The sequence below is a fragment of the Crotalus tigris genome, unplaced genomic scaffold (assembly GCF_016545835.1).
Source record: "Crotalus tigris isolate CLP2741 ecotype Arizona unplaced genomic scaffold, ASM1654583v1 scf7180000024343.1644824, whole genome shotgun sequence".
Taxonomy (NCBI): domain Eukaryota; kingdom Metazoa; phylum Chordata; class Lepidosauria; order Squamata; family Viperidae; genus Crotalus; species Crotalus tigris.
In genome coordinates, this window is record NW_024100513.1 from 1,189,432 (window position 1) to 1,215,800 (window position 26,369).

The 26,369-nt window shown below is 33.5% G+C and overlaps 1 protein-coding gene and 1 long non-coding RNA gene across 9 annotated transcripts in view; one reads left to right on the plus strand and one right to left on the minus strand.

Annotated features, from left to right (window-relative positions):
• The window catches only part of LOC120300552, a 39,125-nt gene extending 16,108 nt beyond the window's left edge, over window positions 1-23,017 (minus strand). For 2 of the 3 annotated variants that reach the window (XR_005554687.1, XR_005554686.1), the window contains exons 1-2: window positions 22,876-23,017; window positions 22,569-22,734 (exon numbers count right to left, since the gene is read on the minus strand). This is a non-coding gene — a long non-coding RNA (uncharacterized LOC120300552). Of the gene's footprint in view, window positions 1-9; window positions 1,918-22,568; window positions 22,735-22,875 lie in introns of those variants that run through there. The other variant, XR_005554688.1, reaches the window with a different exon arrangement.
• Window positions 1-26,369, plus strand: part of ARHGEF7 (Rho guanine nucleotide exchange factor 7) — a 142,233-nt gene that overhangs the window by 95,356 nt on the left and 20,508 nt on the right. For 3 of the 6 annotated variants that reach the window (XM_039326742.1, XM_039326735.1, XM_039326736.1), the window contains 3 exons: window positions 12,948-13,047; window positions 16,026-16,080; window positions 18,219-23,518. In XM_039326742.1, the coding sequence (XP_039182676.1) occupies window positions 12,948-13,047; window positions 16,026-16,080; window positions 18,219-18,341 (278 nt within the window). In that variant the 3' untranslated portion in view covers window positions 18,342-23,518. Of the gene's footprint in view, window positions 1-10,405; window positions 10,504-12,947; window positions 13,048-16,025; window positions 16,081-18,218; window positions 23,519-26,369 lie in introns of those variants that run through there. The other 3 variants (XM_039326741.1, XM_039326737.1, XM_039326738.1) reach the window with 3 other exon arrangements.

The following is a 26,369-nucleotide window of genomic DNA, read 5'->3' on the forward strand; positions in this document are numbered from 1 at the left end:
AATGCACTTCTGAGCTTTTCTTAACAAATGCTTGTTGTATCACAGCTTGCTTTTCTTAGACATTTTCTTGAAGTTCTTTGTCTCTTTTAATGTGATATTTTAACAATCTTCTGGAGAAACTTCTGACTTCAGTCACACCTTCTACATTTATGGTATCTTTTTTATATTAAGACTCGAGTATTGGTATGTAGCTATGAATGGTTTACTCTTTTTAAGATTTCAGTATAGCTATAGCACTTCTCCCCCCACCCTCATTCTTGCAATATACTGTATACTTGTTTCTTGAAACAGTATTTGTGCCATTCACATGAATATTATTAAACCTTACAGTGTTTTAAACAAAATAAGTTACTTAAGAATAGCAGCTAAAAAAAACTCCCACCACAGAAACCAAAACTGCCAGAAATGAGAACATCATATTTTGATGTTTGTGATAAATGTATAAGTTAATTTTTAAAACAACAAGCAGATTTAGTATATTACTAATTAATACTGCATCATTCTACCTACATTTCATAAATTGGAAGAATCAAAAACTGAGCAAGTGAGTTAAGCATGGAAAACTTCAGGACTGCAAAACGCTGTTCTGAGAGCTATTAGAGCATGTTAAGTTTTGCTATGATTTTTGCTAAGGTAAAGAAATGATACATTCAAGAAATTGTGCAGCCAGCTCAGTATAATGCAGTAAAATATTTGCAAGTTTCTCTAAGCTGCAATATCACATTGAACTGTAGCTGGCATGTTAAATATAGATTTTATGACATGTCTACATTAATAAATCATAGGTCACTTACTGTATTGTACTACAGGAAATAGGCTAATTTCTGTCTAAAGATAAACAAGTTAATACATTCCTGGGGGGGGGGAGAAAGACCCAAGTATCCAGATTTTGGAAGTGCCAAAGTCATATGTTCCTACTGGCGATTTAAGCCCATTCTGTTAAAATTGAACAGTAGGGGTATATTTTCATAGTTTGCTTTGTCATTGAAATGTAAATAAAACTGCATTAATTTCTCTAAAAGCACACTTTTAAAAGTCATCTAAATTTCCATCAGTAATACTCTTACAGAGCTTTGCAATGTTTTCTGTGTTTAGCTCATTAACAAAAAGGTCTTAATATTTCATGAGAGGTCTGCTGCCAGAATTCATTTTAGAAAAGAAAGCAGTCTAATGGTATTTTAATTGGTACAAAAATATCTTCAAAACATCATTTTTCAAGAATACTGAATTTATCAAATTACTTTTTCAGTTCAGCAATTTAAGTTACTACTTAAACAAATTTAATCAAACAGACCAATTGTTACTGTTTGGCACACTCTAGAGTACCAATCCTTAGAATTCCACAGCTCTTGAACCTGTAAATATGAACACAATTTATATTGCTCAGAGATTGGATAGTATATTGGTTAATAGAAGCAAGTATTTGAGCTGATATACTGAGAAAGTAAATGTAAATTTATTTGAATTTAATTTTACATAAACCATTTCATAAATACGTGTTTTTAAATGAAAGTCTAAGGTAACATATTTACTTATTAGCCATGAAATAATTGATGGATTAGTGAATTGGGAGCCTAGGCACAAAACGTAATTTTGTGCTACATTGCTGAAAATGAGCTGGCCTAAATATCCATCACTGCCTCCAAAATGGCATAATAAAACGGGAAGCTGAACCACTGTAGAGCCCAAAGGAAGCTAAGAGCAGATTAAGTTACTGTGACCCACAGAGATCAATCAACAGTAGCAGTCCTTAGAGGCATTGGCTTCTGTTCTGCAAAGCTCCAATTAATGTTGCATTAAATTATTATGAATCTTCCAGTAGCATTGGGATTAGGCTTCTATTAGGAAATGAGATTCTTAATCCTTTCCACCGAGGCTGGTTTCCTTTTCAAATACAGCATCTTTCATTACGAACACCTGAAAAGAAGCAATTTGAGTGTGAAAATGACTGGGCAAAGGAGTTAATAGCCTCCCTTGCTGTTTTTCTACTCATATGTATCTTTCCTTGCTGTTTTTCATACATACAAAAAGTTAGGAAATTATATGCTTTTGCTATATAAAATCTAGTTTCTACTGTGAAGACACAGTGAATATAGGAACATTTGTGTATTTCATGTGGGTGAACAATGTTTTTTAAGCCTCCTTAACTCTTATATTTTCAAAGTTTAATTAAAGTTTAATAAAGTTCAGTATTCATATTGTGATTTTAATTAAAAATTAATCAAAAATATGGTCTGAATAATACTGAACTATCGGTCAATGCTGTCATTAATCAAAAGTGTTTTGGTTTTGAAAATATTTTTTTTTTTATAATGGGTAAAGGCTTTTATAATACAGTCTATTGTTTTTATGACATACTACAAATTTGAATTACCATGGCTGCTCTAAAGCTTTGTATTCTTTTTTCAGAATATTTATTCAAAATGTTCAAAATTTCCCACTATAAATTCTTACAAAAACTGTGAACCATGGGATGAGATCTTTATAATAATTTTCTTCAGTGTAACTATAATGTTCCCTATTGGTGTTTTTGCTGTTGGAAATTGCTGGCTGTTTTGATGGATTTGAAGTTCTAATGCAATAGCATTAAAAAAAACTTTCCAGTGTTAACATTGTTGTACTGTATTCTGCCTGAATTTTTAGTTATTATTTTTATGGAACCTGTATGATAACACTGAGTACTTTATGTTATGAAATGTACAGTCAGTATTATAATGAATGAGTTAAGAATTAGAAAGTAAGTGTGAACCGTTGTGGGTCCTTTTCATATGGTTTAAACGGTATTGCCATTCAATTAGTATTTACTATAATGATTCTTATCTATATTAATTTTGTGTTTTGTATGATCTTGCCAAAACACAATATATTGTGTATATAGTGATATAAAAATATATGTATATATAAAGAGAGAGAGAGGCTTTGCATTTTATTTGTGAATGGAAAATTAAGTTATAGACATTTGAAAGCAAATATAGATGTATATCTGAACGTGCATTGTATTGTACAGCTTGTATTTAATTGTGTGGTAGCTTATAACGGCTAAATTGTTTTTTTTAAGTATTTGTTATGTACATTTTAATACATTTTGTATTTACTAGTTTATGCTTTTATTGAAGTTATTATGCCAAAAAAAGAAATAAGAGAAAAAACAAACTGATTTAAAATATTGTTTTCTTAAAATAATCTTTTGAAGGTGACCAGAATGGAAACCAAAAATAAAATGATTAATTTAGGACTTGATTATATCTGAGAAGCTGCCTTCTGTATTTTGAGGGATTATTTCATGTTGAAACAGATTTTTGTTAGATTTCAGATTTTTAATTTACTGAAAATCTGTTATTTACAGAATTAATTTCTAATATTATAGAGGAGAATCTCATTGGTTTCATTCAAATGAATTAGCAAAACAAGGTAAATCTTCCCTGTTCTCCCCTCTTATAGAACTGCCAAGTTACTAAAAACCTGCACTATAAATTAATTTTTTTTTATCAGTTTGTCCAAATCATAAAACCTCACTATGGTTAATTTAATCATGTTAGTAAAATCAACCCTGTTTGATAAACTGACTTTATATTTGCTTCTTTCTTTTTTAACAGTTAAGATGAATTATAGCTCATCTATGTTAAGATGAAATTTCTGAGTTAGAAAAAGAAAAGATAGACATACCACCAGAGAAAAGCCAGGTTTTTTTTGTCAGTCCAAACAAGTTCATCAAACATCTCATGTGGAAGACTTACACATTTGACATGGGTCAGTTCTTGAAGTAGGAGACACTTGTATGGTATCCAGAGAATTTATATATTCTGACAGTTATTTCAGTAGGTTATTAATGGGATAAGCAGAAGTGAATTCATAGTACAGTTCCAAATGAAAGAGGGAAGATTTGCATATACAGTAGTGCCAATGTAGCATCTCTGAGAAATTGGATTGAGGAATGTTCATAAATTGTCTCTTTAATATTTGTAAGATTATCAGAATACTATCTGGATTTGTAAAGTAATTACTGCCTATATTGTTGTTATTAAACTTTTTATTTGTGTGAACCAGGGTAACTGCCTAATATTCAGATATGCAGACATTCAGTTTTCCTGAGGGGTTGGCAACCCATTTATACTAATTACAATTTGTCTTATTTGTTTTTTATGTGAACATCATCAGTTAGGGATTTATGGTCTGGGTCTTATTTTGAAGTATTACTGTTCATTCCTAACATGAAAAGAATGTAACTTTATCTGAGAAATTATTTTTTGAATTATCGAAGTATTAGGAGCTATCATTGTAAATATACAATATTAGCAATGTATATTGTTATGATGCTGCAATCATTTGTATATTTAACTAGTAATTATCAAATGACAGTATTCATGAGTAAGCATGCATATGATCAGGCATTGAATTTTATTAACTTTTATTGAGTTTTATTCTTAGTAATAAAAAATATTTTGTAATCTTGTTTGCCTTAAAATGGTCTCTAGTATATCTGTTTAGTAACACGGATTTTGATAGTTATTTTCACAAGAAAATGTTCATAGTTAAAAATTGAAGATGATTGATTGGAAGTATAAAATGAAACAGCCACAGTAAGTAGAATGAAATGAATAGTAAAACAATGTTGTGCAAATAGGTGTTTAAAATATTTTTTTGTTAAGATGTAAATGCAGATCTCAAAGTTTAATTACTACAATTACTTTTTATAGTCACCTTAAATAAGTAAGTTTATATATTGAACATTTGACATTGAAAGTGTCTGAGAATTAAATACCATGACTTTCTTAATTTTTTTTCTCATGTTAAAGATGACTATTTCTCACAACAAACCTCTTCACCTGTAGTTCGATGGTATTCCTAGTGTACCTTCAATTTCCAGAAACATCTGAGGGTGGGGGATTTCAGGGGAAGACAGAGAAGGCTGTAATCAGTGAAAGTAAGGTTTGATCTTACAGTAAATACAGGGAATTAATTATTTTATCAGGAATTTTTTAACTGGATTTGAAAGTTGAAAGGTGGATTGTCAACTTATCTCATCAACTTGAGAACAGGATGATGCACATGCATCATGAGGTCTTAGTATATTTAGTTTGGGAACTCCCAGAACAATTCCTTTATTTGTACATTTAATAATGAAAACTTGTGATAAATGATCTTGCTTTTCAATTAACACTGTATAGCCTTAATTCTCTTTGTAGCTACATGGGGTAGCCCATATAGCCTATTTGTACATTTGATTTAGATATACATCTCATCTTTTATTCAGAAGTTCAAGGCACATATACATAGGGTTCCTTTTACTTTTTTCCCACAACAGCCATTTCATAGCATAGATATGGCTGATCGGCAGAGATTGGCCACACTGATTTTGGTCGCAAATCATTACCAGATCATCTTGGTGATTTCACCTAGGATATCCTGCATGAAAAAAGTGTCCCTGTCATTTGCTTTATCATATATTTTATTTGTTTACTTCTTGAATTAATTTACCATCAAGAGACAAAAAAAGGAAACAAGCCAGCTGCTTTATCTACAGATGTGCATCTGTTGTTCTTGCTATCTTTTATTTGGATTGTGCAGGATTCTATATTTTGTAATTAACTGCATGATAGTGGTGCATTTAAGCTAGAATGATTTTGATTATTCCCTTCCACTGAAAACTATGTCCTCAACTCTTGATTGATTGCATTTTAACTATCAAAGAATTGTAGATGCAGAAATTATTTTAGGAATCTTTTCTTACTTGGTTAATTATTCCAAAAATGCCCTTCCTATCTTTTTTCTGAAGGCCATAGCCCTTATTTGTTCCCTTTCCCACACCTGAGGCACTTTAAGTGGTCATTAGCTGTTTCAAGTTAAAGTTTTTCCCTCTTATCCTGAGATACCTGAGATATTTTTAATTGTCGATACAACTTGACACACTTCGTCAAACATTCTGTCTTGAATTAGCCCAACATTTATTGACTACTGTTTGCTATGGACATGCCTCTTCCCATAAAGTCTGTGAGTTGTGGGAGAGACCAAATTTTTAAACTGGCCTAAATTCAAAAGTTCTTCAATCGGATGCTATGGGTGAATGAGAGGGTATGCTGTGAAACAGGAGGGAAATTCCTTTCATACCTCAGAACCACTCCATGTTCCTGTTAGCTGTTAGTAGTCCAACAGTTATTGGGGGAATAGTAGTGCAGTGGGAGGGTTTCCTATTTCTTCACCCTATAATCATCACCCCCAATGTCTGTCACCTCATGGACCCCACACAAAACAATTTACAAAACTCAAAGAGCATTTTGACTTAATATCAAGAGACTAGTGAATATTTTTTGTCCAGCTGATGATAGTTGATGTGGGAATAAAACAGCTGGGAAAATCCACCAGTCCCTTTACTTAACATGTCTTGCAGATGGTCAATTTGTATTGATCGATTTGTATTGATTTTACATAAAATGTTTAAAACCTAACAGAATTTAAGAGTATATAAATATTGAAATTAAGAAAATATTTATGTCAGTACAAGATCAGCAATGGGGCAGCAGTTAGTTCTCTGTCAGTTCAAAGATGGATAAATGATACTTTCAATAAGCCCAAAATAAGAAAACTGAGATACTACACTTGATCTTAGTGAAAAGGCTGAGAAGTGATGGATAACTGAAATCATTTTTATTATTGATATGAAAGGCTCACCTTGAAACCCCTTCTGATTTTAATAACTTATATTTGTTCTGGTATTCCATCTTTTTAAAAATAAAATTCAACACATATATTTTAAATGGAATAAATTAAATAAAACAAATACATATCCATTTCATTTCTGTGTTTATACTAAATACAAATATTTATACAAATTTTGGCAGAACAGTCTGAACTATTAACAGTGCTTTGGAGAAATCTAACTGCAAGAATGGAAAGAAATTAATGAGTGTTACATAACCACAAACAGTTTTGACATCATATAACATAGCTTCTGAATTGCTTTTTGTTCAAATAAAAATAAATAAATAATCCATCGTAACCTATATTAGGGGGTTACTCATATAAGAATGTCCTATACTTTTACAGATTTAATTTTATATCATAGGCAGTCCCTGGTTAAGAACAATTCCATTCCTTAACCTGTCTTTAACCTGAATTTGTATTTAAGTCAGAACTTGTACTTAAAAACAGATTGCATAATTACTAAAATTGGCGGACAACATGATCCTTCCTCTGACCAGTGAAGTGCTAAAGGCTGTATATTAAAAACATGCAGCTTCATGGTTCCTGAAATCATTGTGCAGTTTCAGCTTAAGTCAGATATTCTTAACTCAGAGACTATCTGTATCTAAGTGAAGCCTTGATGGGGCCTGCTATTATACTGATTTTTCTTAGAGGTTTGTCGAAAGTATTTCATCTTCCTTTTGTTGGTGCTCAGTAGAGATTTATACTTACGTACAAAAGACTGTTTCTAAGGTTAGCCTTAAATTATTATTTTGGTTTAAGTGAATGTATGCTTCTAAAAGAATTTTCTACAGAGCTTGAAAATTGTTCCATTTCCCTCCCCCCCTTTCTCTCATTGTTCTCATGATTTAATTGGAACTTGATGATGTAAGATGAGGACTTTGAATCTTGTGAATGTTAATTTTGATATATTTTAAAATGGATGTCCTCAAATAGATTCTAACTTTGCATATATTATAATTTATCTGATTGCCAAGTTGAAGTCAGCTTTGTGGACTTCTAATTCCATTTTAAGAATATTCTTTTTTAAATGTATGATTGCTTTTCAAAGTTCCTTTTTTATGGGATGATATAGTACATTAATAATACTAGACTGCTAGTTTAAATGTGAATAAAATGAATATAGTTGCTCTGTTTGTGTCCTGTGTTCTGTATTTTCATTAACTTAGCCTATTATTTTCATTGCGGACAATACTGTCATTAATTGTGGGACAGCTGTGAACAGTCGCTACAAAATCCTGAGAACTGTTGCCGCTTCTTTTAGGAGTTCTGACAGTGTTAGCTGAACAGGCCTGAATGCTCTGAAGGATCTGTTTTGGCTTGAATCCAAAGTGCTCTATCTCCCTATTAAAGCTTGGGTAACTTTTCATGTTAATCATTTTTTCAAGGAATAATAAGTTGCAATAAAGTATTGCAATCGGTACTTCATCTTTGTTAAATGTCTTTAAGACTATTTGTTAAGAAATATTATTATTGCATTCAAGAGATCCTGAAACAGTGTCCATTGATAAAGTGGAACCAATGAAAGAAAGTGACTAGTTTCTAGAAATTCCCTTAGACCAGGGGTCCCCAACCCCCGGTCCATGGACCGGTACTGGGCTGCAGCATGGCAGCAACTGGTCTGCACAAACAAGCAAAGCCCCATCAGTGGGATGCAGGCAGAATACAAAACCATGCACTCTCCGGTCCGTGAAAAACCTTTCTCCACTGAACTGGTCCATAGTGCCCAAAAAGTTGATCTGGGGTCTCCTCTTCTACATCTCCAAACAGATATATCTGAGTTGTGGACCACATTGTGCTCATAAATATAGCTACATTAAGACAATCCAAGCCTGTATTATCTTATTTACAGATTTCAAACATGCACACATAATAGGCTGGTCCAATGATACTACTAAACAGCATAAAGCAATTTTATATGCAGTCTCGTTTAATACAAAATGTAGATGCAAAGCTTTTTACAAAACATGGTTAGAGAGGTTAAACTTCAGTCTTATCTCCTAGGCAAGCAAACATTTTTAAAAAAGTGTAGAATAGGAAAAAAAATAAATTCAACAAAATATGGAGGGGAAAAGCCTGCATGTTTTCATTTCTGCATTTTGGGTTGCTTAGAAGTGCATTACTTTCAGCAGAATACACAGAGGCATGTCCATCATCAACGCCTGCATTTCATATCTTAACATTTTCCTCACAGAGGCATGAATCCACATTAAGAACTTCAAGGACATTTTCCAGCATCAGGTTTTAATATAAGTTACATCTAACTTTAGAGCAGTGGTTCTCAAACTGTGGGTCGGGACCCCATTTGGGGTCGAACAACCATTTCACGGGGTCGCCAAACAACACAGTCCGCCATTATTTTCCCCTTTTCCTTAGCTGTGCTACTCCCTTTTATTCTATTGGCTTTTGAAAGCCAATAGAGTAGATTCTCTTGAATAGAGTCTAATTCTATTGGCTTTCAAAAGCCAATAGGAATTGTCCAGGCTGTCTCTGCCCTGCTGAGCCCGCCAAAAGTTCCATTCTGCAAACGGTGCTGCACCAGTTGAGTAGTCCTCGACTTACGACCAGTTGGGGGGGTCGCGGCATTAAAAAGGTTGAGAACCAATGCTTTAGAGAGTTGTCTGGATCTGTTGGGAGCAGAAACAAGTTTTTTCAAAGTTCCATAGTATTTATTCCTTAACAGCAATTATTAGATTCATGCTGCCGGTATTATCAAAAATATAGAGGAATGATTTGGTGAGATATACAGTAACTTTTCTGATGCATTATTTATTCTATTCAATATTGTTACAATATTTGATTAAACCTCTTTTTCTAAAAGAATGAAGCTATCAGGCCTAAATCTTGAAGTTTGACAGAAACAATAGTGCAGATATTGGAAATAAATTGCTAGGGATGCAGAAATCTACAGAGAAACAAGATTATATTCTCCACTGGGGCTGTGATCAAATGTAGACAGTAGTCCTTACTCTTGGAATTTGTCAAGTCATCACAGATGTTTGGCAGAATGCACTAATTATAACAGCCAATGTGTCTTATCAAATGTGTTTCCTCTTTTTAAATGTCAGTTTCTCTATCTAAGGAATATTTCAGTGTAAGTGCTTTGTGATGTAAATGTTTGTGCTTATTAATCTCCCCAAGCATAATTTAATGGGTGTGCTTATCCCAAACACATTTCTAAATTCCTGGCATGCTGTAATTAAACTAAAAAGTTAATCTTTAAGAAAGTAAATTGGGACCCTTTGGGGAAATCACAAGAAACTAAGAGGAGTCCACAGATTGTTAATATTTAATCTGGTTAGATTTGTGAAGGCAAAATGGGAGTGAAATCTGTGCAAGTTTGAAGTAGGCAGTTCAAAAAGCCTGAGAACCCATAAACTTACATATATCATAATTTAATAATTGAAAATAAATTTTCAATGTGAAATGCCAATGAAATCTTGATTTTATACATAGGGGATATTTATATCTGTAATTCATTTTAGGGGTTCAGATATCACAGAATTTGAGAAACCTTGAGCTAGAATCATTGCATTGTTTCTTTTCCATCATGCAAATGCAAGAGAGTCTTTACATACAGAAGATAGATTTCTAGATCGTTCATACACAATCTAATATATAACTAACCAACCTTGTCACAGGTTGCCTAATCATTTTTTAAGAGGAATAAAGGAATCCTAAATACCAGCCATTTATTTTTCAGGGCTTGCAGCAAAAATTCTTTTACTGGACAATGTTACTTCCTGAAACATTAAACATGTTGTGTTATATTGCTGTCATTATAAAGACACCCAGCTACAGGTAATAATATCCCATCTAGTCAGATTTCCAGCTTACCTAGATCCATTTTATTTATGGTTGTAATAATCCCATTATTACGATGATTTTATTTCCCTTAACATGGCTAAGTTTTGTTTTACTATTTTTAATATAAGCCATGCTTTGACTATTCCAGTATTATAATTATTGGGGTTTACAGTGGTTCTTTTAATTTGCTGTCTCACAATTTGTTCTTTTTTTTCCTTTGAGCTAATAAATTATTAATAAAATGCTGCTATCTACAGACTTGTTGCACCTCTTGGGATTTTTATCTTTGTCTTTTGCCTTTATTTCTGCAATAAGGTTGAAACTAAAGGTAACATTAAGAGGGATGTTTTTAAACATCCAAATGGAAAGTACTTGGGCAGATGTGTTTATGTGATAATGAGGATTATAACAAATAGGAATGGGAGTTTTTGCTTTCCTATACTATATTGTAGAAGGAAATTGCCATTTTGAAAATTGTATTGCATATTGGAGTTCAGTCACGTATTAGTAATATTTTAATGGATTTTTTTTGGCAAAACATTCCCTGGTGAAATTTCCTTCTGTGTGGAATCAAACTTTAAAGATGTTTCTATATTGGGCAATATGTATTTGCAGCAGAAATGACATTTTCACATGGTCTCACATACTTCCAAGGAAGTCTGGTTTAAGTGACAGTGAATTAATTGAAGCTTAACATTAAAAGAATGTCATCAACCTCTTTGAAAATTTGACCTTATTAAATGTCTTTTTTATTGATTTCAATGAAAATAAATTACTCTTTATTTAAAGGTTAACTGGATTGTGGTACTACTTGTAAGATAATAGATCTCCACCCTTAGGCTTAACATTAAGTCAATTATCTAACTCAGAATAAAGTTAATTTTTTTTCCTCAGGAATTAACATCCTGTTTTAAAATTATTGGTATTTTTCTAGCAATAGTTTTATATACTCTTTAGTTTTATCTCGTAAACCAAGGATTGTGCCTTCATTACTTAATTTCAATCCATCTCTTTTGCTTTCTGCCATGTTTTAACATTTGAAATAACTTTTCTGAGTGGTTTGAGTAACTTAACATTAAAACATTGTTTTATGTAGTTTGTCCTTCAGAGTTAACATCTGTTTCACTACCAATCACTATTTTTTCAACCTACCTGTCTTCATTTTTAATTTTTAATTTTGAATTTACTTGCATTATGTTTGTACCATAAAGATTTTATTTTAATTCTATTTGCAGAATTAATATTTTTTAATATTTCTGACTCAGTTTGTATTATAATAATCCTTTTCCAGCTATATAGTTGGTAAGTTGGTATCTTGTACAATGATAAATAGAATTTTACTTCATGACAGGTATAAAAAAAACTCTGTAGAATCAGAGATATTATTCCATTGCAATAAAATATTGCTATCACAATGCCTATAAAATTAGTATTTTATAAAGTATAATTAGTTATATAAACTAACTTTACAGGTGTTGTGGTAATAATATTTTCCTGCAGTGGAATAGGACCTCTGAATATGCTGGTTTTGCTCTTAGTTGAGAAGTGCTAGTCTTTTACCACAGAATAAATAGTGGAAAGAGAAGCAGCAAATGATTATGTTGGCTGGGGATTATAAACAGTGATATTTAGCAAAGATGTGAAATATTACTTTAAAGTATGGTGACCATACGTCTTTTATTATAAAAGACAATCTTTTATTTCAAAAAGCTGTCCTTTAGATCTATTTTTCAAAAATTTACTATTGTTCTTTATTTTGATTATTTAACTTCTAACATACAACATACTGAATGATGCATTTTTGTAATATTTTTCTTGGATTTATTCTTAAATTTTCCTTTCTAAAGCAAAGTTGTGAATATAAATATTAGTTTTTATCCTTAACCTCTTTCAGATTTGCCCCCTTTTCAGGTTTATCCTTTATTTTTCCCAGGAAAATATGGTTAACATACTTTTAAAGACATTTAAAGTTCAAGACATTTAGGCACTTGAAGTCAACTCTAGTAATTTGAATTGTGTTTGATAGCAGTAAAGTACCATTTGAATTTTGTTTTTATATATAAACCAGGTTTAGAGCTATCAGCAACATCTTCAATCACTTTCTGAAATAATCTTCGCTGAATGTATTTATTAATCACAATAATTTCTTGATCAACTATATAATCACTGCTTATTATTTTACTAGCTTTATCTCTAACAACTGCACTAAGTTTAATTTGGCAGTTTTTGCCTAATTTAATGCTGGTTGAAAAATTTAAATCATAGTTTGTCAACCATTCTTATTGAAGCCAATGATAATAAACTTATAATAGTGACTGGTACATATCTATAAAATAGAGAACAAGCAAATAAAATATCAACTGCTCCTATGAACATTAATTCTAATATCTGTCTAAAAGTATGTTTTGTCTTTTAATTCTATTATCATGTTATATTAGACTCCCGTAAAGAATCTGCTCCCCAAGTACTACTTCCAGAGGAAGAGAAAATTATTGTAGAAGAAACAAAAAGTAATGGTCAAACTGTGATAGAAGAAAAGTAAGATGATTTCTTTAAAACAGGTTTATATAATTATATATAAATATATATAAAATTTTATATGTTTTTGTACAATGTTATAGTAGAATTTATGCACTTGTTATGTACATATCTCAGTAATAAGGAAGTATGGAATATACAGTCAGGTGGCAAAAGTAAGTACACCCCATAGAAATTGTTGACTTTTTCATCATATTTCAACATACAGATGTTTAATCTTCATATTAATAATATTGATAAAGGGGATCTAATATAACATATTTATACTGTGTATTCCATTTGTTTAAATAAATAAACATAATAAATAACAATTGCAACTACCTCTATGTGGGACAAACATCATGTCAGTTAAAAATCAGGATCCATGAACACCAGCTAGCAGTCAAATGCCATGATCCCAAATCCCTAATTGCTACCCACACTGACACCAAACAACACCAGTTCAATTGGAACAACACTAAAATCATTGGCCACACTACCACCCATCATGCTTGGGAGTTCATAAAAGCCTGGCACTCCACAAACAATTCCATTAACAGACACATTGACCTATAACCAGCCTATGAACCCTTCAGAATCCAAATCAATCTAACAGCCATCCAGAGACAGCAGCAACCCTCAAGCCCCTCCCCCCAGCAGTTCACTTTCCATTGACCCTGACCTGATATAATCTCCCCATCACATGACCCATTACCAGCCTCCCACTGATGACTTACTCCTGACCCACTAATTCACGCCCTCCAATGACCCTGACCTGACATACTTTCCCATCACAAGCCTCTCTCTGATTACTCATATCTGGCCCATCACAAGACCCTCACTTGACACTCCCACACCTGAAGCCCTTATATAACTAGAACATTGACACAGATATCCACTAAACACCACTGAAGATGTTTTCTAGCCTGATAATGAAACATTCAGAAACCAACCCTTAAGCTCGGAGAACGAACCTTCACCCTAATAATAAATAAACATAAATGTAGATTTCATATGTGGAAAAAGTAAATACACCCTTACATTTCTTTCTTCCTTGCATACCTAAAATTCCACCTTAGAATCCTGTGCAACAGATGAGGTGCCAATGATTAGAATATTGCCTGAGAGGATGGGAACAAAGCTGTCTTATTGAAACCTCAGACATTTAATTTGATTTGCTCTTCGTTGCTGAAGTATCACCACTGCCTAGATTTGAAAGAGCTCTCTCTCAGATTTTCAGAAAGAAGGTTATAGATGCCTATGAGTCTTGGAAGGGATTTAAAATATTGCCAAGCAATAGGATATCAATCATTCCACAATCTAGAAGATCATCTATAACTGGAGATTTCAAGCAACTGCCAGCTTGCACAGGTGAGGTCGTCCCTATACGTTCAGCTCAAGAGCAAAACATAGGATGTATGAAAGAAGTCTATTAAGAATTCCAGAATTTTGTCATCTGATTTACAGATGGCTCTCAACTTTATTCATGTCAAAATGCATGGCTCTATCATTTGAAAATGCTGCATACATTACTTTTACATGGGAAGTATGCCAGGAGGAAAGCTTTGCTGCCCAGAAAGAAATCAGGACAAGAGAAAGTTTTTGCACATGAACACTTAGGCAAAATTTATAATTTCTGGAACAATGTACTCTGGACAAACGAGGCAAACTAGAGTTATTTGGACACAATACCAGAAGATATGTTTGGCAAAACTAAAGACAGCCTTTCACCAGAAGAATCAACACCAGCTCTAAGGCACATTAGTGGAAATGTTAATGATTTGAGGCTCCTTTGCTGCATTAAGGCCTGGACAGCTAACCCTCACAGAATCCACTATGAATTCTTCCTTGTACCAAAGGGTGCTTGAGGATAAGGGAGGCCATCTGTCAGAAGATTGACACTCAGCTGAAAGTGGACTTTACAACATGTTAATGACAACAAGCATTCTAGTACATCTACCAAGGAATGGCTGAAAAAAGAGAAATTCAGTTCTGGAAGGCCCAAATCTAAATCCCATCAAAATGTCCTGGGATGATTTGAAATGGGTGGTGCATGCCGGGAATCCTTCAACCATTGCACAGCTGAAAAAATTCTTCATGGAGGAGTAGGGAAAAAATCCTCCCAATCAATGTCAAAGGCTGGTAGATAGCTATAAGAAATGCCTACTTGAAGTAATTTCTGCTTTAAAAAAAGGAGTATTATTGCCAAAGATGTTCTTATTTTTTTCCACAGAAGGAAATGGCACATCTGTTAAATTTTTACTGAATGATTGTACAGTCATAGTTTTCATAGATTTTTTTTTGTTAAATTTTATCTTTAAATGCTCTTTGAATGAAGGTAAAATACTGATATATCTCATATGTTCAAAACTTTACATGGGTTGTACTTACATTTTCATGTGACTGTATATATGTATATCCTCTTAAAATTCATTACTTAATTGCCTGAAATGAGGATCATCAGTCCACTGTTGCCCATTTAGATCAATTCTAATAATCTTGGGTTCTCTAACTTTTCTTTTTGCATTTTTCTTCCTTTGTCCTTGTGCAAGCTGGGAATTGATCAGTGTTGTGGTAAGGTGGTGTTCTTGAGTACCCTGGGATTTCTGTTTTTATTTGTATGTAGGATTGCAAATGTTTTAGTGTTGGTAATTGTATTATTTTTATATAAATGTACAGCTGCTGATTTTTTTCAAAAAAGTTTGCAACTAATAGAATTCTCTTGAACAACATTTGATAGCAGATCCCTCCCTAATCCAAGTTACTTTATAGTAATTAGCTTAGTAAGCTTACTTCCCCTCCCATGCCTCCAAAAGTCTTACTTAAAGAAATAGCAGAAAAGCCCAAAATTTACTGCAAATGGGCAGGTTCAATAGTTTTTTCTATATCTTTTTCACCCCATATTATATAGTTTTTGATGTAAAATCACTTGCATCAATATGATTTTTATATAGATTTATTTACATTTTGTGAAATTTTATTTTAATTTTCTGTTTTAGAAGTCTTGTTGACACAGTATATGCATTGAAGGATGAAGTACAGGAATTAAGACAGGTTGGTAAAACATACTATATTTCACAATTGAGAATAATAGAATATGGTAATTATGTCAAAAACAGGGTGGGTTTTTTTTAGAAGTGTGCTTCAGAACTGGTGGTAGAATCAATATGTACTGTAGTATTAGTACTGTAATGAAATAGAAGTTAAGTAACTTTCATGCACAATTGATTGTACAGGTAATCCAATCTAATATTACAAATCTTGGCCATTTAAGTTATGTGTTTGTGTGTGTGTGTGTGTGTGTGTGTTTGTAGTTTATAAATAAAAATATGAATTGAATATTTATAAAATTTATATGATCACCCAACTGTGATTTTGGACTGTTTACAGAAAACCAAAAATAAACAAATATAGGTAGACAATTCTGTTAAAATGAAAGAAATCTTTGCAACTCAGTTATTAATTTCCTCCAGATGGAGACTCTCATCATCCTGACCCCGTGGCCCAAGGAAAGAGATGGGTTTTTTAATGCCTTTCCAAAGGCCAACAGGTTCAGGAACAAGCTTAAATAGAAGAGGGAGAGATCATTCCAAAGGACAGGTGCTCCACAAAAAAGGAATGGTACTGTTTTAGAGAAGTAGGTTGGCTGATATTGTTGTGGAAAGGCAGTCCTGCAAATAACTTGATCTGGTGTTATGTCAGACTTCATTAGTGATAACCAGCACTTTAAATTACATCTGGAATTTTTATTTGGAACCAACACATTTGTATAATAGTGGTACTACATGTGTGCACTTGGGTGCACTCATAATTATCTGCACCATTGCATTCTGTAACAATTGTAGCTTCTGCAGAGAGAATCCTCCCAAGCACAATCCAGTTTAAGACTGTCATCTCCCTATCATTCCATCCAGCCACTAAGACCTGACTTGGACTATACATCAAAGCCTCAGCAACAAATTTCCTTGGAAATCCTATTAGGCACATTTCACCTCTGGGACAGATCAATTACTCCTAATTCCCTGTGGTGAAAAGTAGCCAGGGAAGACTTCAAGGTCAACAGGGAGTGATTCTTCCATTACAAGGGACTGATAAAGAGATGAAACTCAGGTCTAACAGGAGGCCTGTTGTGTGGATTGGACCCTCAGTAAACTGAATCAGGTTCATAGTTGCTCTGAGAGCATGAACTCTTAGTCTGCCTCCAAGTCTGTACTTATGAAAAGCTGGATGATGTCCCCCAATATCTTAAGCCTAGTAAATTGCACTGCCGAACCAGATATAGCATCAAGCAACACAAGCAGGAAAGTTGTTACTCAGTAGCAGCAGCAGCAGCAACTCCAACTGATCTCTGAGGCTCAAATTCATGTAGAATCTCACATATATCTATCAGAATATTAGATCATGGATGAGATAGGGATTATCGGAGACTGATCTGATACAGAGCAACACAGCTACAAAGCTCAGTGAAGGCCCTTAAAACTCAGTGAAGAGATTGGGGTGAGTCAGCAAGTCGGAATGTAGTACTAATATAAGGCAGCAGGAAATATTATTTGAGGAGGAAGAAATATCTTTCCTTGAGCACATGTTAGGTAAAAGGCAAAGGTAGACATGCAATCTGCACAGACTACATTAATTCCAGTTTTAAGAAAAATCCACTGGTGAGAGCCCATCAGAGGTTGAAACACCTGCCACAATGTACTGCTTCTGAGTTTAGCTATGGAGGAATCTTTCTTTAAAACCTCTAATTTCAGCTAGTAATTGTGTTTATCTCACAAGAAAAGTCTGGATAATTATTTTGTAAATTAGTAGAATCATGAACATGAGAATTACTTTATAACTTTGATTCCATATTTCACCATGTTTCATCTTATTTCTTAGTTTGCATCTATCAAACATCAACTGGAGCTCCTCCTAATAAGAAAGTTAATTCTTTTCCTAAATATGATTTGTATCTGCATTTATAATATTTTTAGAGGATTTTACAAGATGAAAATATTATGCTGAGCTCAGAGCAAAACAAACACGTTTTCTTTATTGATAAATTAAACCCCAAGCTATTATTTCAAGAGAGCACAAATCTATAGCAATATACTCTGAAGGTCTCCTCATTGTAGAAGCATTGTAGAAAATTATGTTTTAGTCATTTAAGGCAAATTGTCATAATGTATTTTGGTGCGGTTTTTTTTTGTCAGGATAATAAAAAGATGAAGAAATCACTGGAAGAAGAGCAAAGAGCTCGCAAGGAGCTTGAAAAGCTTGTCCGGAAAGTTCTAAAGAGTATGAACGATCCTTCTTGGGATGAAACCAATTTATAAAATATATATATATATTATTGATTTTTTTCTTTCTATTGAAAGACCAGTTGTCAAATCTAATTGTGGAAGCCTTCTGATATTTAGTCAGTGTTGCGTATAGAGCACTACAAATCAGGATTTAACTGGATTGAATTATGTTTATATATATAATAAAATTCAGTCCATTTATGAAGCTGTCTTTACTTAAGTGCAGATAGTGTGGATCCTGAACTTGACCTATCTTTACTTATTTCCATTTAAACTGCCTCATTTTGCAGCAATTGCAGCAGTTGGCTAAGAAATCCATGCCCCTCTTGTAAATATTTGTAATTTTGAACGTGTATGTGATCAATGTATCAGGACTGATATAGTATTCTATTGTCTTCCTGTAAGCAGCAAACATAGCAGTGGCTGATGCTATGCTCCTAGCATTCACTGAAAATGATATACTAGTAGATGAATTGTTTTGAATTTTTCATTCTCAGGCATCAGATAGAAAACATTTTTGGTAATTCCCAGCATATTTCCCAGTATTCAGTCTATTTTAATAATTTAATTAAATTTATTTATGTCTGTTTAAACCTTCAGACACCATTTTAACATAAATTTTAAAACTACCGACTGTCAATGCAGTAAACTGTCAATTGACATCATTTCATATTAAAGGTAAATATTTTAAAAATCAAAGCTTATATGTTTCTTTTCGGCATGTTAAAATGCAGAATAGTCAGGTTAAGTCAAATGTGCTTGCTCTTATTTTAGTGGCTAGTTCTTAGATAATTTATATATTAGTTTGCAGTAGCTGTGCATATATTAAACAACTAGCGAATGTTCTAATGAATCACTCGGTACTGTTATCAAAAGAGAAGTCAATGATGTGTGAGTTTGTTTTGGGAAATAAATGTATTATTTATTTTTTTAGCATGAACATAGCAAGTTTTAGGTTAACATATGTCTGTAGTGCTCTAGAGACAAATCTTAAACCTTATTTTACTGTGTAAATATAATCTTTTTTTTCCTTCCACAATTTAAACAAAATAATAGTCCCCTGACTTCCATTCTATTTATAGCAACCAGCCGTGTCTGTAACTTTATGTTGGTTGTTTGAAATGTATGTAGATATAGGAAAGTACATATGGATTCTTTTAAATTACATTTTGGTCATGTAATATAAAGTTCCAAATAGGTTTGCACATACTTTTTCAAGATATTTGGTATTTGAAGTCAATTAATGAAAACCTAAACCTAGCTACAGTATTTTAAGAATAACTTTCTGCTGAATTTAGGCAGGTATATACTAAGAATAATGCACAAACTGTATGTGTGCTAAAAGCAGCTTTCTTATTTTCAATTCTCTTCCTGCTTATTAGATAGTATAAAACTCTTATATTCTGCTTAGAAGTGTGATGGCCCTGAAAAAAAAGGGGAATAAATCAATTCTTTTAAAATAAAGCCAGTCTCTCAGTATTGGATTTCATATTATGGGGAGAGAAACATATTCTCCTTCCCTACCAGTCTTTTTTACATTTTTATTTTTTTACATTCCACATCTTTAGCTCAGAAAATTCTGTTATCTTCAGCCTGGAATAGGGAAAAACCTTCAAAATTCAGCTAAATGACCAAGGGTAGGGGAAATCTTTATCATATTTATATCACATTATAGATTTTAAATTGCTTCATGTAATGGGGGGGGAGGGTGAGAATTCAGCATGGCCATAATATTAGAAGGGCAGTTCTGTGTTTGTTATAATTTATAATTGTACAATTCTTGTATTCAGCAAAATAGTAAAACATGTCTCCGCCATTCATGAAGCATTAAAATTTGAGCTGTGTATTATTTCTCAGTGATGACATCTTGAAATATTTACTGAAAATTGTCAAGACTGCTGTCATGGCAGAGGGCATAGGTGGATTCTTATTTTATAAAATAGCTTATTCAACCTTAATTTTAAAAATAAAATTAAGGTGAATGTTACAGTTATGTGGGAACTGTCCAATTTCCTTCAAAGACAGGGTTAGAGGCCCTGGAAATAGAAGCCCCAGCAATAGCTGACCCAATTAATGAGATAATCAGAAAATCGCCAAACTAAGTGAAAATTGGTTAATCATCAAATTCTCCTCTTCAATTTGTTTTATATAAATTATCTGTCAAGGTTCCGACTAATGAAACACTGCAAAGAACTTCCAGGCATTGTTTATCCTAAAAAGCCTTTATTACAGTGTAACAGAATGTCGGCACAGCATGGATGGATGTCAAGATCTGAAATCTCCACCCCAGAGCAGTTATTTTGCTAGCATTTTCCCTTCCTCTTTTGCTGTCATAATTCACGTTGTCCAACCAGCCTGGGGGGCAAAGGTTCACTTCCTTCTGAAGCCCTGGTAATTACTCTATCACATTCTTTCTTCTCTCTCCCAGCATCATCTGAATTAACTCTAAAAGTACCAGACAGTTCTGCATATTTTGTCAAAGCAAGAATATTCAATATTAGCAGCGTTGACATTATCATTTTTCCCCTTTTTGATGCTGCTGCTGTACCTCATATGCAACGTAAGAAATCAATTTTAATAACAATTACAGTTAATCTTTGACTTATGATTGCAGCTGGGATTGGAATTTTGGTCACTAAGGAGTGTATTTATTAAGCAAGTCATTATATGACTGGAGTGGATTTTATGACCATTTTTACCAAGGTTGTTAAGCGAATCATGTGGTTGTTAAGTGAATGGTGTGGCCATTAAGTGAATCCAGCTTTCCCAATTGACTTTGCCTGTTGGAAGCAGCTAGAACGATTGCAAATTGTAATCACCTGGCTGCAAGCACTCTAACCATTGAAAATGCAAGCTGGTTGTTAAGCATCCATATTGCTATGATAGGACCATAGGGGTGATGCAAAGATCGTAACTTCAAGAATGCGTCATATGTCACTTTTTCCAATACCTTCATAACTTTGAACCATCTTTAAATAAATGGTCATAAGTTGAGTACTACCTGTAATTATGTTAAAGTTCTTCGCTCTGTCTTGAATAAATACAAAATCAGTTGCAAATTGCTTCAAGGCACCTAGATTCAGCATCTGTATTTAGCAGATCTATAAGAGTTTAGTCCCATTTCTAAATCCATAAGACTTTTTCTGATCCTGTATTAATATTCATTGTTTATACCCCCATTAATTATGCGCCATATAACATAGATGCTGAGAAATTTTGTCTAAGCTTCAATGGATTTGGTGATGATGATGATAATGACAACATTGAAGATGCAAGACAAAAAGAACAATGTGGAGCAAAAGTTATAATAATTGACATTTGTGTATAAAATCTCGAGATAAAAATATTCTTTATCTGAAATAAATATTAGTGTCCAAAATGACATCTATAGAGACCAACTAATCTGTTGGTGGAAAAATTATCCTTCATTGTATAGGTAATCCTTGAGATGCAAGTTTCTCAATATTTATAATAAGCAAAACAGGTTCTCTTCAAAAAGCTTTTTATAACATTGATAAGATGCTTTACTATTAAATGAAACAGATATGCATTACTATTCAAATAATGTTAATTATGTTGATACGTGCAGTGTGTACATTTTATAAGGGATCATTGAATTTCACTCATTTGAAACCACATTGGTATTTGTACCCATTCCTTTTACAAAATATGCTTAAAAGTTACAGAAAAGCCTGAACAGTTAAACTTCTAATTCTATAAAATGCTCTATGTTTATATTTCTTTTATTGGACAGAATTATCCCATGTTTAATAGATAGACTTTCAATGGATTGAAAGCTCAACTAGTACCTTTGCTTTCAGAAATTAAGACATTAATAAGTGCTATATCAACTATATTTAAGATTCTCAGAAAGTTGAAACAACTTTATCTCTTGACCTAACTCCTGTTTTTCCTAACTCCTGGACTTTACTATTTTTGCCCTTTGAACAAAGCGTCTCTTATCACTGATGCTGTGTAGTCAGAGCTGAACAAGAAAGAAAATAGAAATCTTATCCTCCAACAATCTCAATTATTTATCTGGAGGAAAAAAAATCATGAAGTTCTTAGATCCATATAAAGCACAGTTTGAGTCTAACAGATTGCACATGGCTAGGATTCATCTACCATGAAATTTCCTTCAAGGTTCTTGTTCTTGGTCCCACCGGTGTGCAAAATATTTCAAGCTCAACTTAACTCAAATTATTCTATTGCTAATTAGACAACATCAGCAATATTTTCAGTAATGTCCTGGATCAATACCTCAGCAATGAAGTCGTCTGAAGGATAATTAGTTTCTGTCAAAACGTGTGAAGTTTAAGGTGGGCAAGATTGGAATCAATGGTTCCCAAGCCAGAGGTGGTTGCTGCTATTTAAATGTAGAATAATATCATTTGATTTCAAGATCTCCAAGCATGGTGCTAAGTACCTGTTAATTTGAGAAAGCAGAAGGAAGAAGTCTCATGTTTAAACTGCTGAGAGAATAAAAGTCTTTACGCCTTTGCACTAGCAGTGGGAATGTGGTATGTGATTTCAATTCTGGTCTGAGGTTATTTGACTCTCACCCTACCTGTTTGCAGTTCTGCTCTTTTCCTTAGTCATCTGTCAGCTGATATATTCAGAAGAGACTTCTAATTGTAGCACATTGCATTCTACATCTTTCTGTGGGAGAATGCAGTAAACCAGACATTTTCACACCCTCTTTCCTTTCTGTTTTCCATTTTTCCCCTTGTCTCTGTCCTCTCAATAAGTAGTTCCCTTGGTGACCAGTTTAATGACAACACAAAACAGAACTGTGATGTCACAATTATATTTTCTGTTCCTCACCATAGTAGGAGAGGTAAACTGAGTTGATGAGCCAATTGTATGGCTATATTTCTTAGATTGACTTACTACTTGTAAATGGAAATACTAATTTTGCCAAGTCTTTCTGAAAGCAAGCTGCTGGCTACTCTGTCCCTCCTCCCCATTTCTCTTTTTATTCACAGCTATATTAGGTATTTTTTATAGATTGATCTCAATAACCTCATTAATGAAATGCATAGAAAAACAGAACCAGAATCAAAAGTTTATTTTTCTAGTACCTTACCTATTATGGCTTCCTTCAGGTGCATGCATTAAATTGTCCTTTAAGTTCAACAATGCAACACAGGCACCATCAAGGGTTCTTCAGCTGGAAAAAAGAAGTAATTTTCTTCGTTATGGATTTGCAGGTAAGTCTGAAGCTGATAACTGTTGATACTGTGATAGATGAATACTCATTATGAAGTCTAAAGTATTACAAAGAGATGGTTTGCAAAGCATGTTGAGGCAAACAGCACTATCATTGAAGGGTTCAAAGAGCTGCAATCTTTGTAAAATTTGTGTGGCTGTTTTGAAAACTCTTCTCAGTTTGCAGCACAAATAAAATTTACAGGGACTTTATTTTGCTGGAAGTCCAGCTGAAGTGGTGTCTACCTATACAAACACAGACAACTTGGGGCAGATTTCCTGCTTTCCAGAAGGTGGTGTATAGTTGGGTCCATGCATTATTAGTATTGGCTTTGCTGAAGGAGATTTGGATTTTGAAGGATATGGCAGTATCTTAAGAACCTGTTGCTGGATTCAACAGTTCTGGACAACTTGCAGTAAAACTTTATAGGGAAGGTTATTAGGGTGATACAGGTTTAAAGGGATTTATAATAAATGAATTATCTGGATCTTTTCATTCAGGTAGCAGAATACTGGTGATACTATACTGGGACATAGTGAGATACAGCATAAAGATAGCATTGGTCACACTAGATGACCCTTGGAGCTGGGACAAGGGTGATATAGCTGTCCTTGATTTCAATGGTTTTTCATATCAGTGGCCATGGTATCCTTCTGGTTCATCAACAGGAATTAGGAGAGGGATGCATTGTATTTTCATCACTCTCTGTTCTATTCCATTTAGTGTTGCCAGAGAAGGGAAGAGGTTGAACCCGAGCCCCTTGATGTGTGGGATGCCATGCAGTTTCCTACTCATTGGATGAAGTCATTCAGTGGTTCAAGCTGTACATCTTGATTCCAGGCCAAATGAGTTGTCTCTGTGTTTGGAGGCTGTGAGAATCTAGATAAAGAGGAATATACTGGGCCTCAGCTCCAGCAAGACCAATTGGTTGTGCGTATTTGGACCATCTGGGAGTGGAGGCTTGCTGTCTTTTATCCTGAATGAGTTGTATTTCCCTATTTGGGACTAGTGTACAACTTGAGATTTTTCCTGCAGTTAAAACTTGCTTGAGGACCAGGTGACTGCTGTGGCCAGGAAGGAAGGCATTTGTAAGATTAATCTTGTATTCCTATTGGAGCCATTTCTGGAGTAGGTGGCCAATCTGTACAGTCACTCTTGCTTTGGGATAAATGCTCTATATTTGGGATTGATTTCAGGCAGTTATGGACATGGATGTGCACAGACTATCAGCAAACTGGCTACAATTCCAGGCACTGGTTATTATCTACAAAACGCTTCACCGTATAGGTAGCTGAAAGACTGTCTCCTATAGCTCTACCCTCCTCTTCAATGCAGACTGTTTAATCAGCATAATCCGAACCGACTCAGAAAATGAGTCTTCTGTCAAATTGTCTGACCTCCAGGCAGCATCCCTAAAGAGATATTGCCCTACTCTGTTTGCTCAAATGGGTCCTTAAACTGCTCTTACTTCAGGTAGATTTTTTGAATTAGGTTATGTAGTGAGCTCCTTGTGAAATTGTACCTTTAAGATGATGCTGATTTTATTTCTACCACATAGCTATTATTTTCCTGTTATTATCAATTTGCTTTTAATATTATTTGATTCACAGAGTTGCTATAGAGTCAGTGACCTTACAAATTTGATAAATAAAGCAAAAATAAAAGCAGCCTTGCCAGTCTTGCAAAGTGCTTTTTTATGTTAACACACCTTCTTTCAAACATTTCATATAACGCTATGAAGAAATATAAAAATAGTATTTAATTGGTTTGTGTGTATAAAATAGCATGAAGTATTGTGCAAGAACACTCATAAAATGCCATGCTGCCTTGCAATAAATTAAAGTTATATGGCCAAACCCATTAGCTTTATTTCTTTTATATACAAAATAAGAAATAAGCTCATCTGGGTTCAACAAGGATATATTACTTACATTATTTCACTTACATTATGTGCCAAATGTTATGCTGTACCCCTGTTAGTAAACACTCTTGTCCCAGCTTCATATGCTTGCCATTCTGTTATTAACACTAGTCCTCTTAAATAATTAGTCCATTTTTGTAGGAGTTCAAAAACTCTAAATATGATTATTCTTCACATATATGGAGAATGCATGATTTATTTTTTCTTTAGGTTCCAAGAAATAATAAAACTTTTTAAAGTAATTGTATTTCAGTGAGAAACTTGAAAGTATGTAGAGATATATTATTAAAATGTATTTTGTTAATACATTTAGAAAGCTAAGAAGAGCTTTCTAAAGCTAAAATGAAAAGCTAATTGATTTATATGTTAGTTTTTCTTTGACATTCTGGGCTTGAGTATGTTTTACATAAATGCCAGTATGGAGGGTCTATCAAGATTGAGACTGACACTAGCACAATGGCTAGAGCAATACTAGCACTTTCTTCCTATTGTGGTCTTATTTTGCCTAATGTGTCAAAGAAAATGGGTAATCATGCACCAATTTACTCTGTGCTAGACCCACCTACAAGTATTTTACAAAAAGCACTTGATAAGGATTGTTTTGCCTTTCTTACCTACAGAAATTTGGCAAGAAGTTACCTTTGGTAAGAATATTTCTGTCTTCATTGACTAGGTTATATTTATCTGTAATTTGTAACTTGTAATATAGAGTAATAGCTGCTTGTTCATGTATAGATTGTTGAATCTTCCTAGCGGCTTGAACCTGTTTTGATGAAACTATTTCATGTATATGATTGGTTTGTTTTATATTGCTCTCATGATACAGGTATTCATTTGGATTTTGTTCTTTACTCTTACATTAAACAAAACCAAAGAATTAAAAATTTCTTAAAAATTAAGCCTTGGAGTGCTACTAGGTAGAACAAATTTG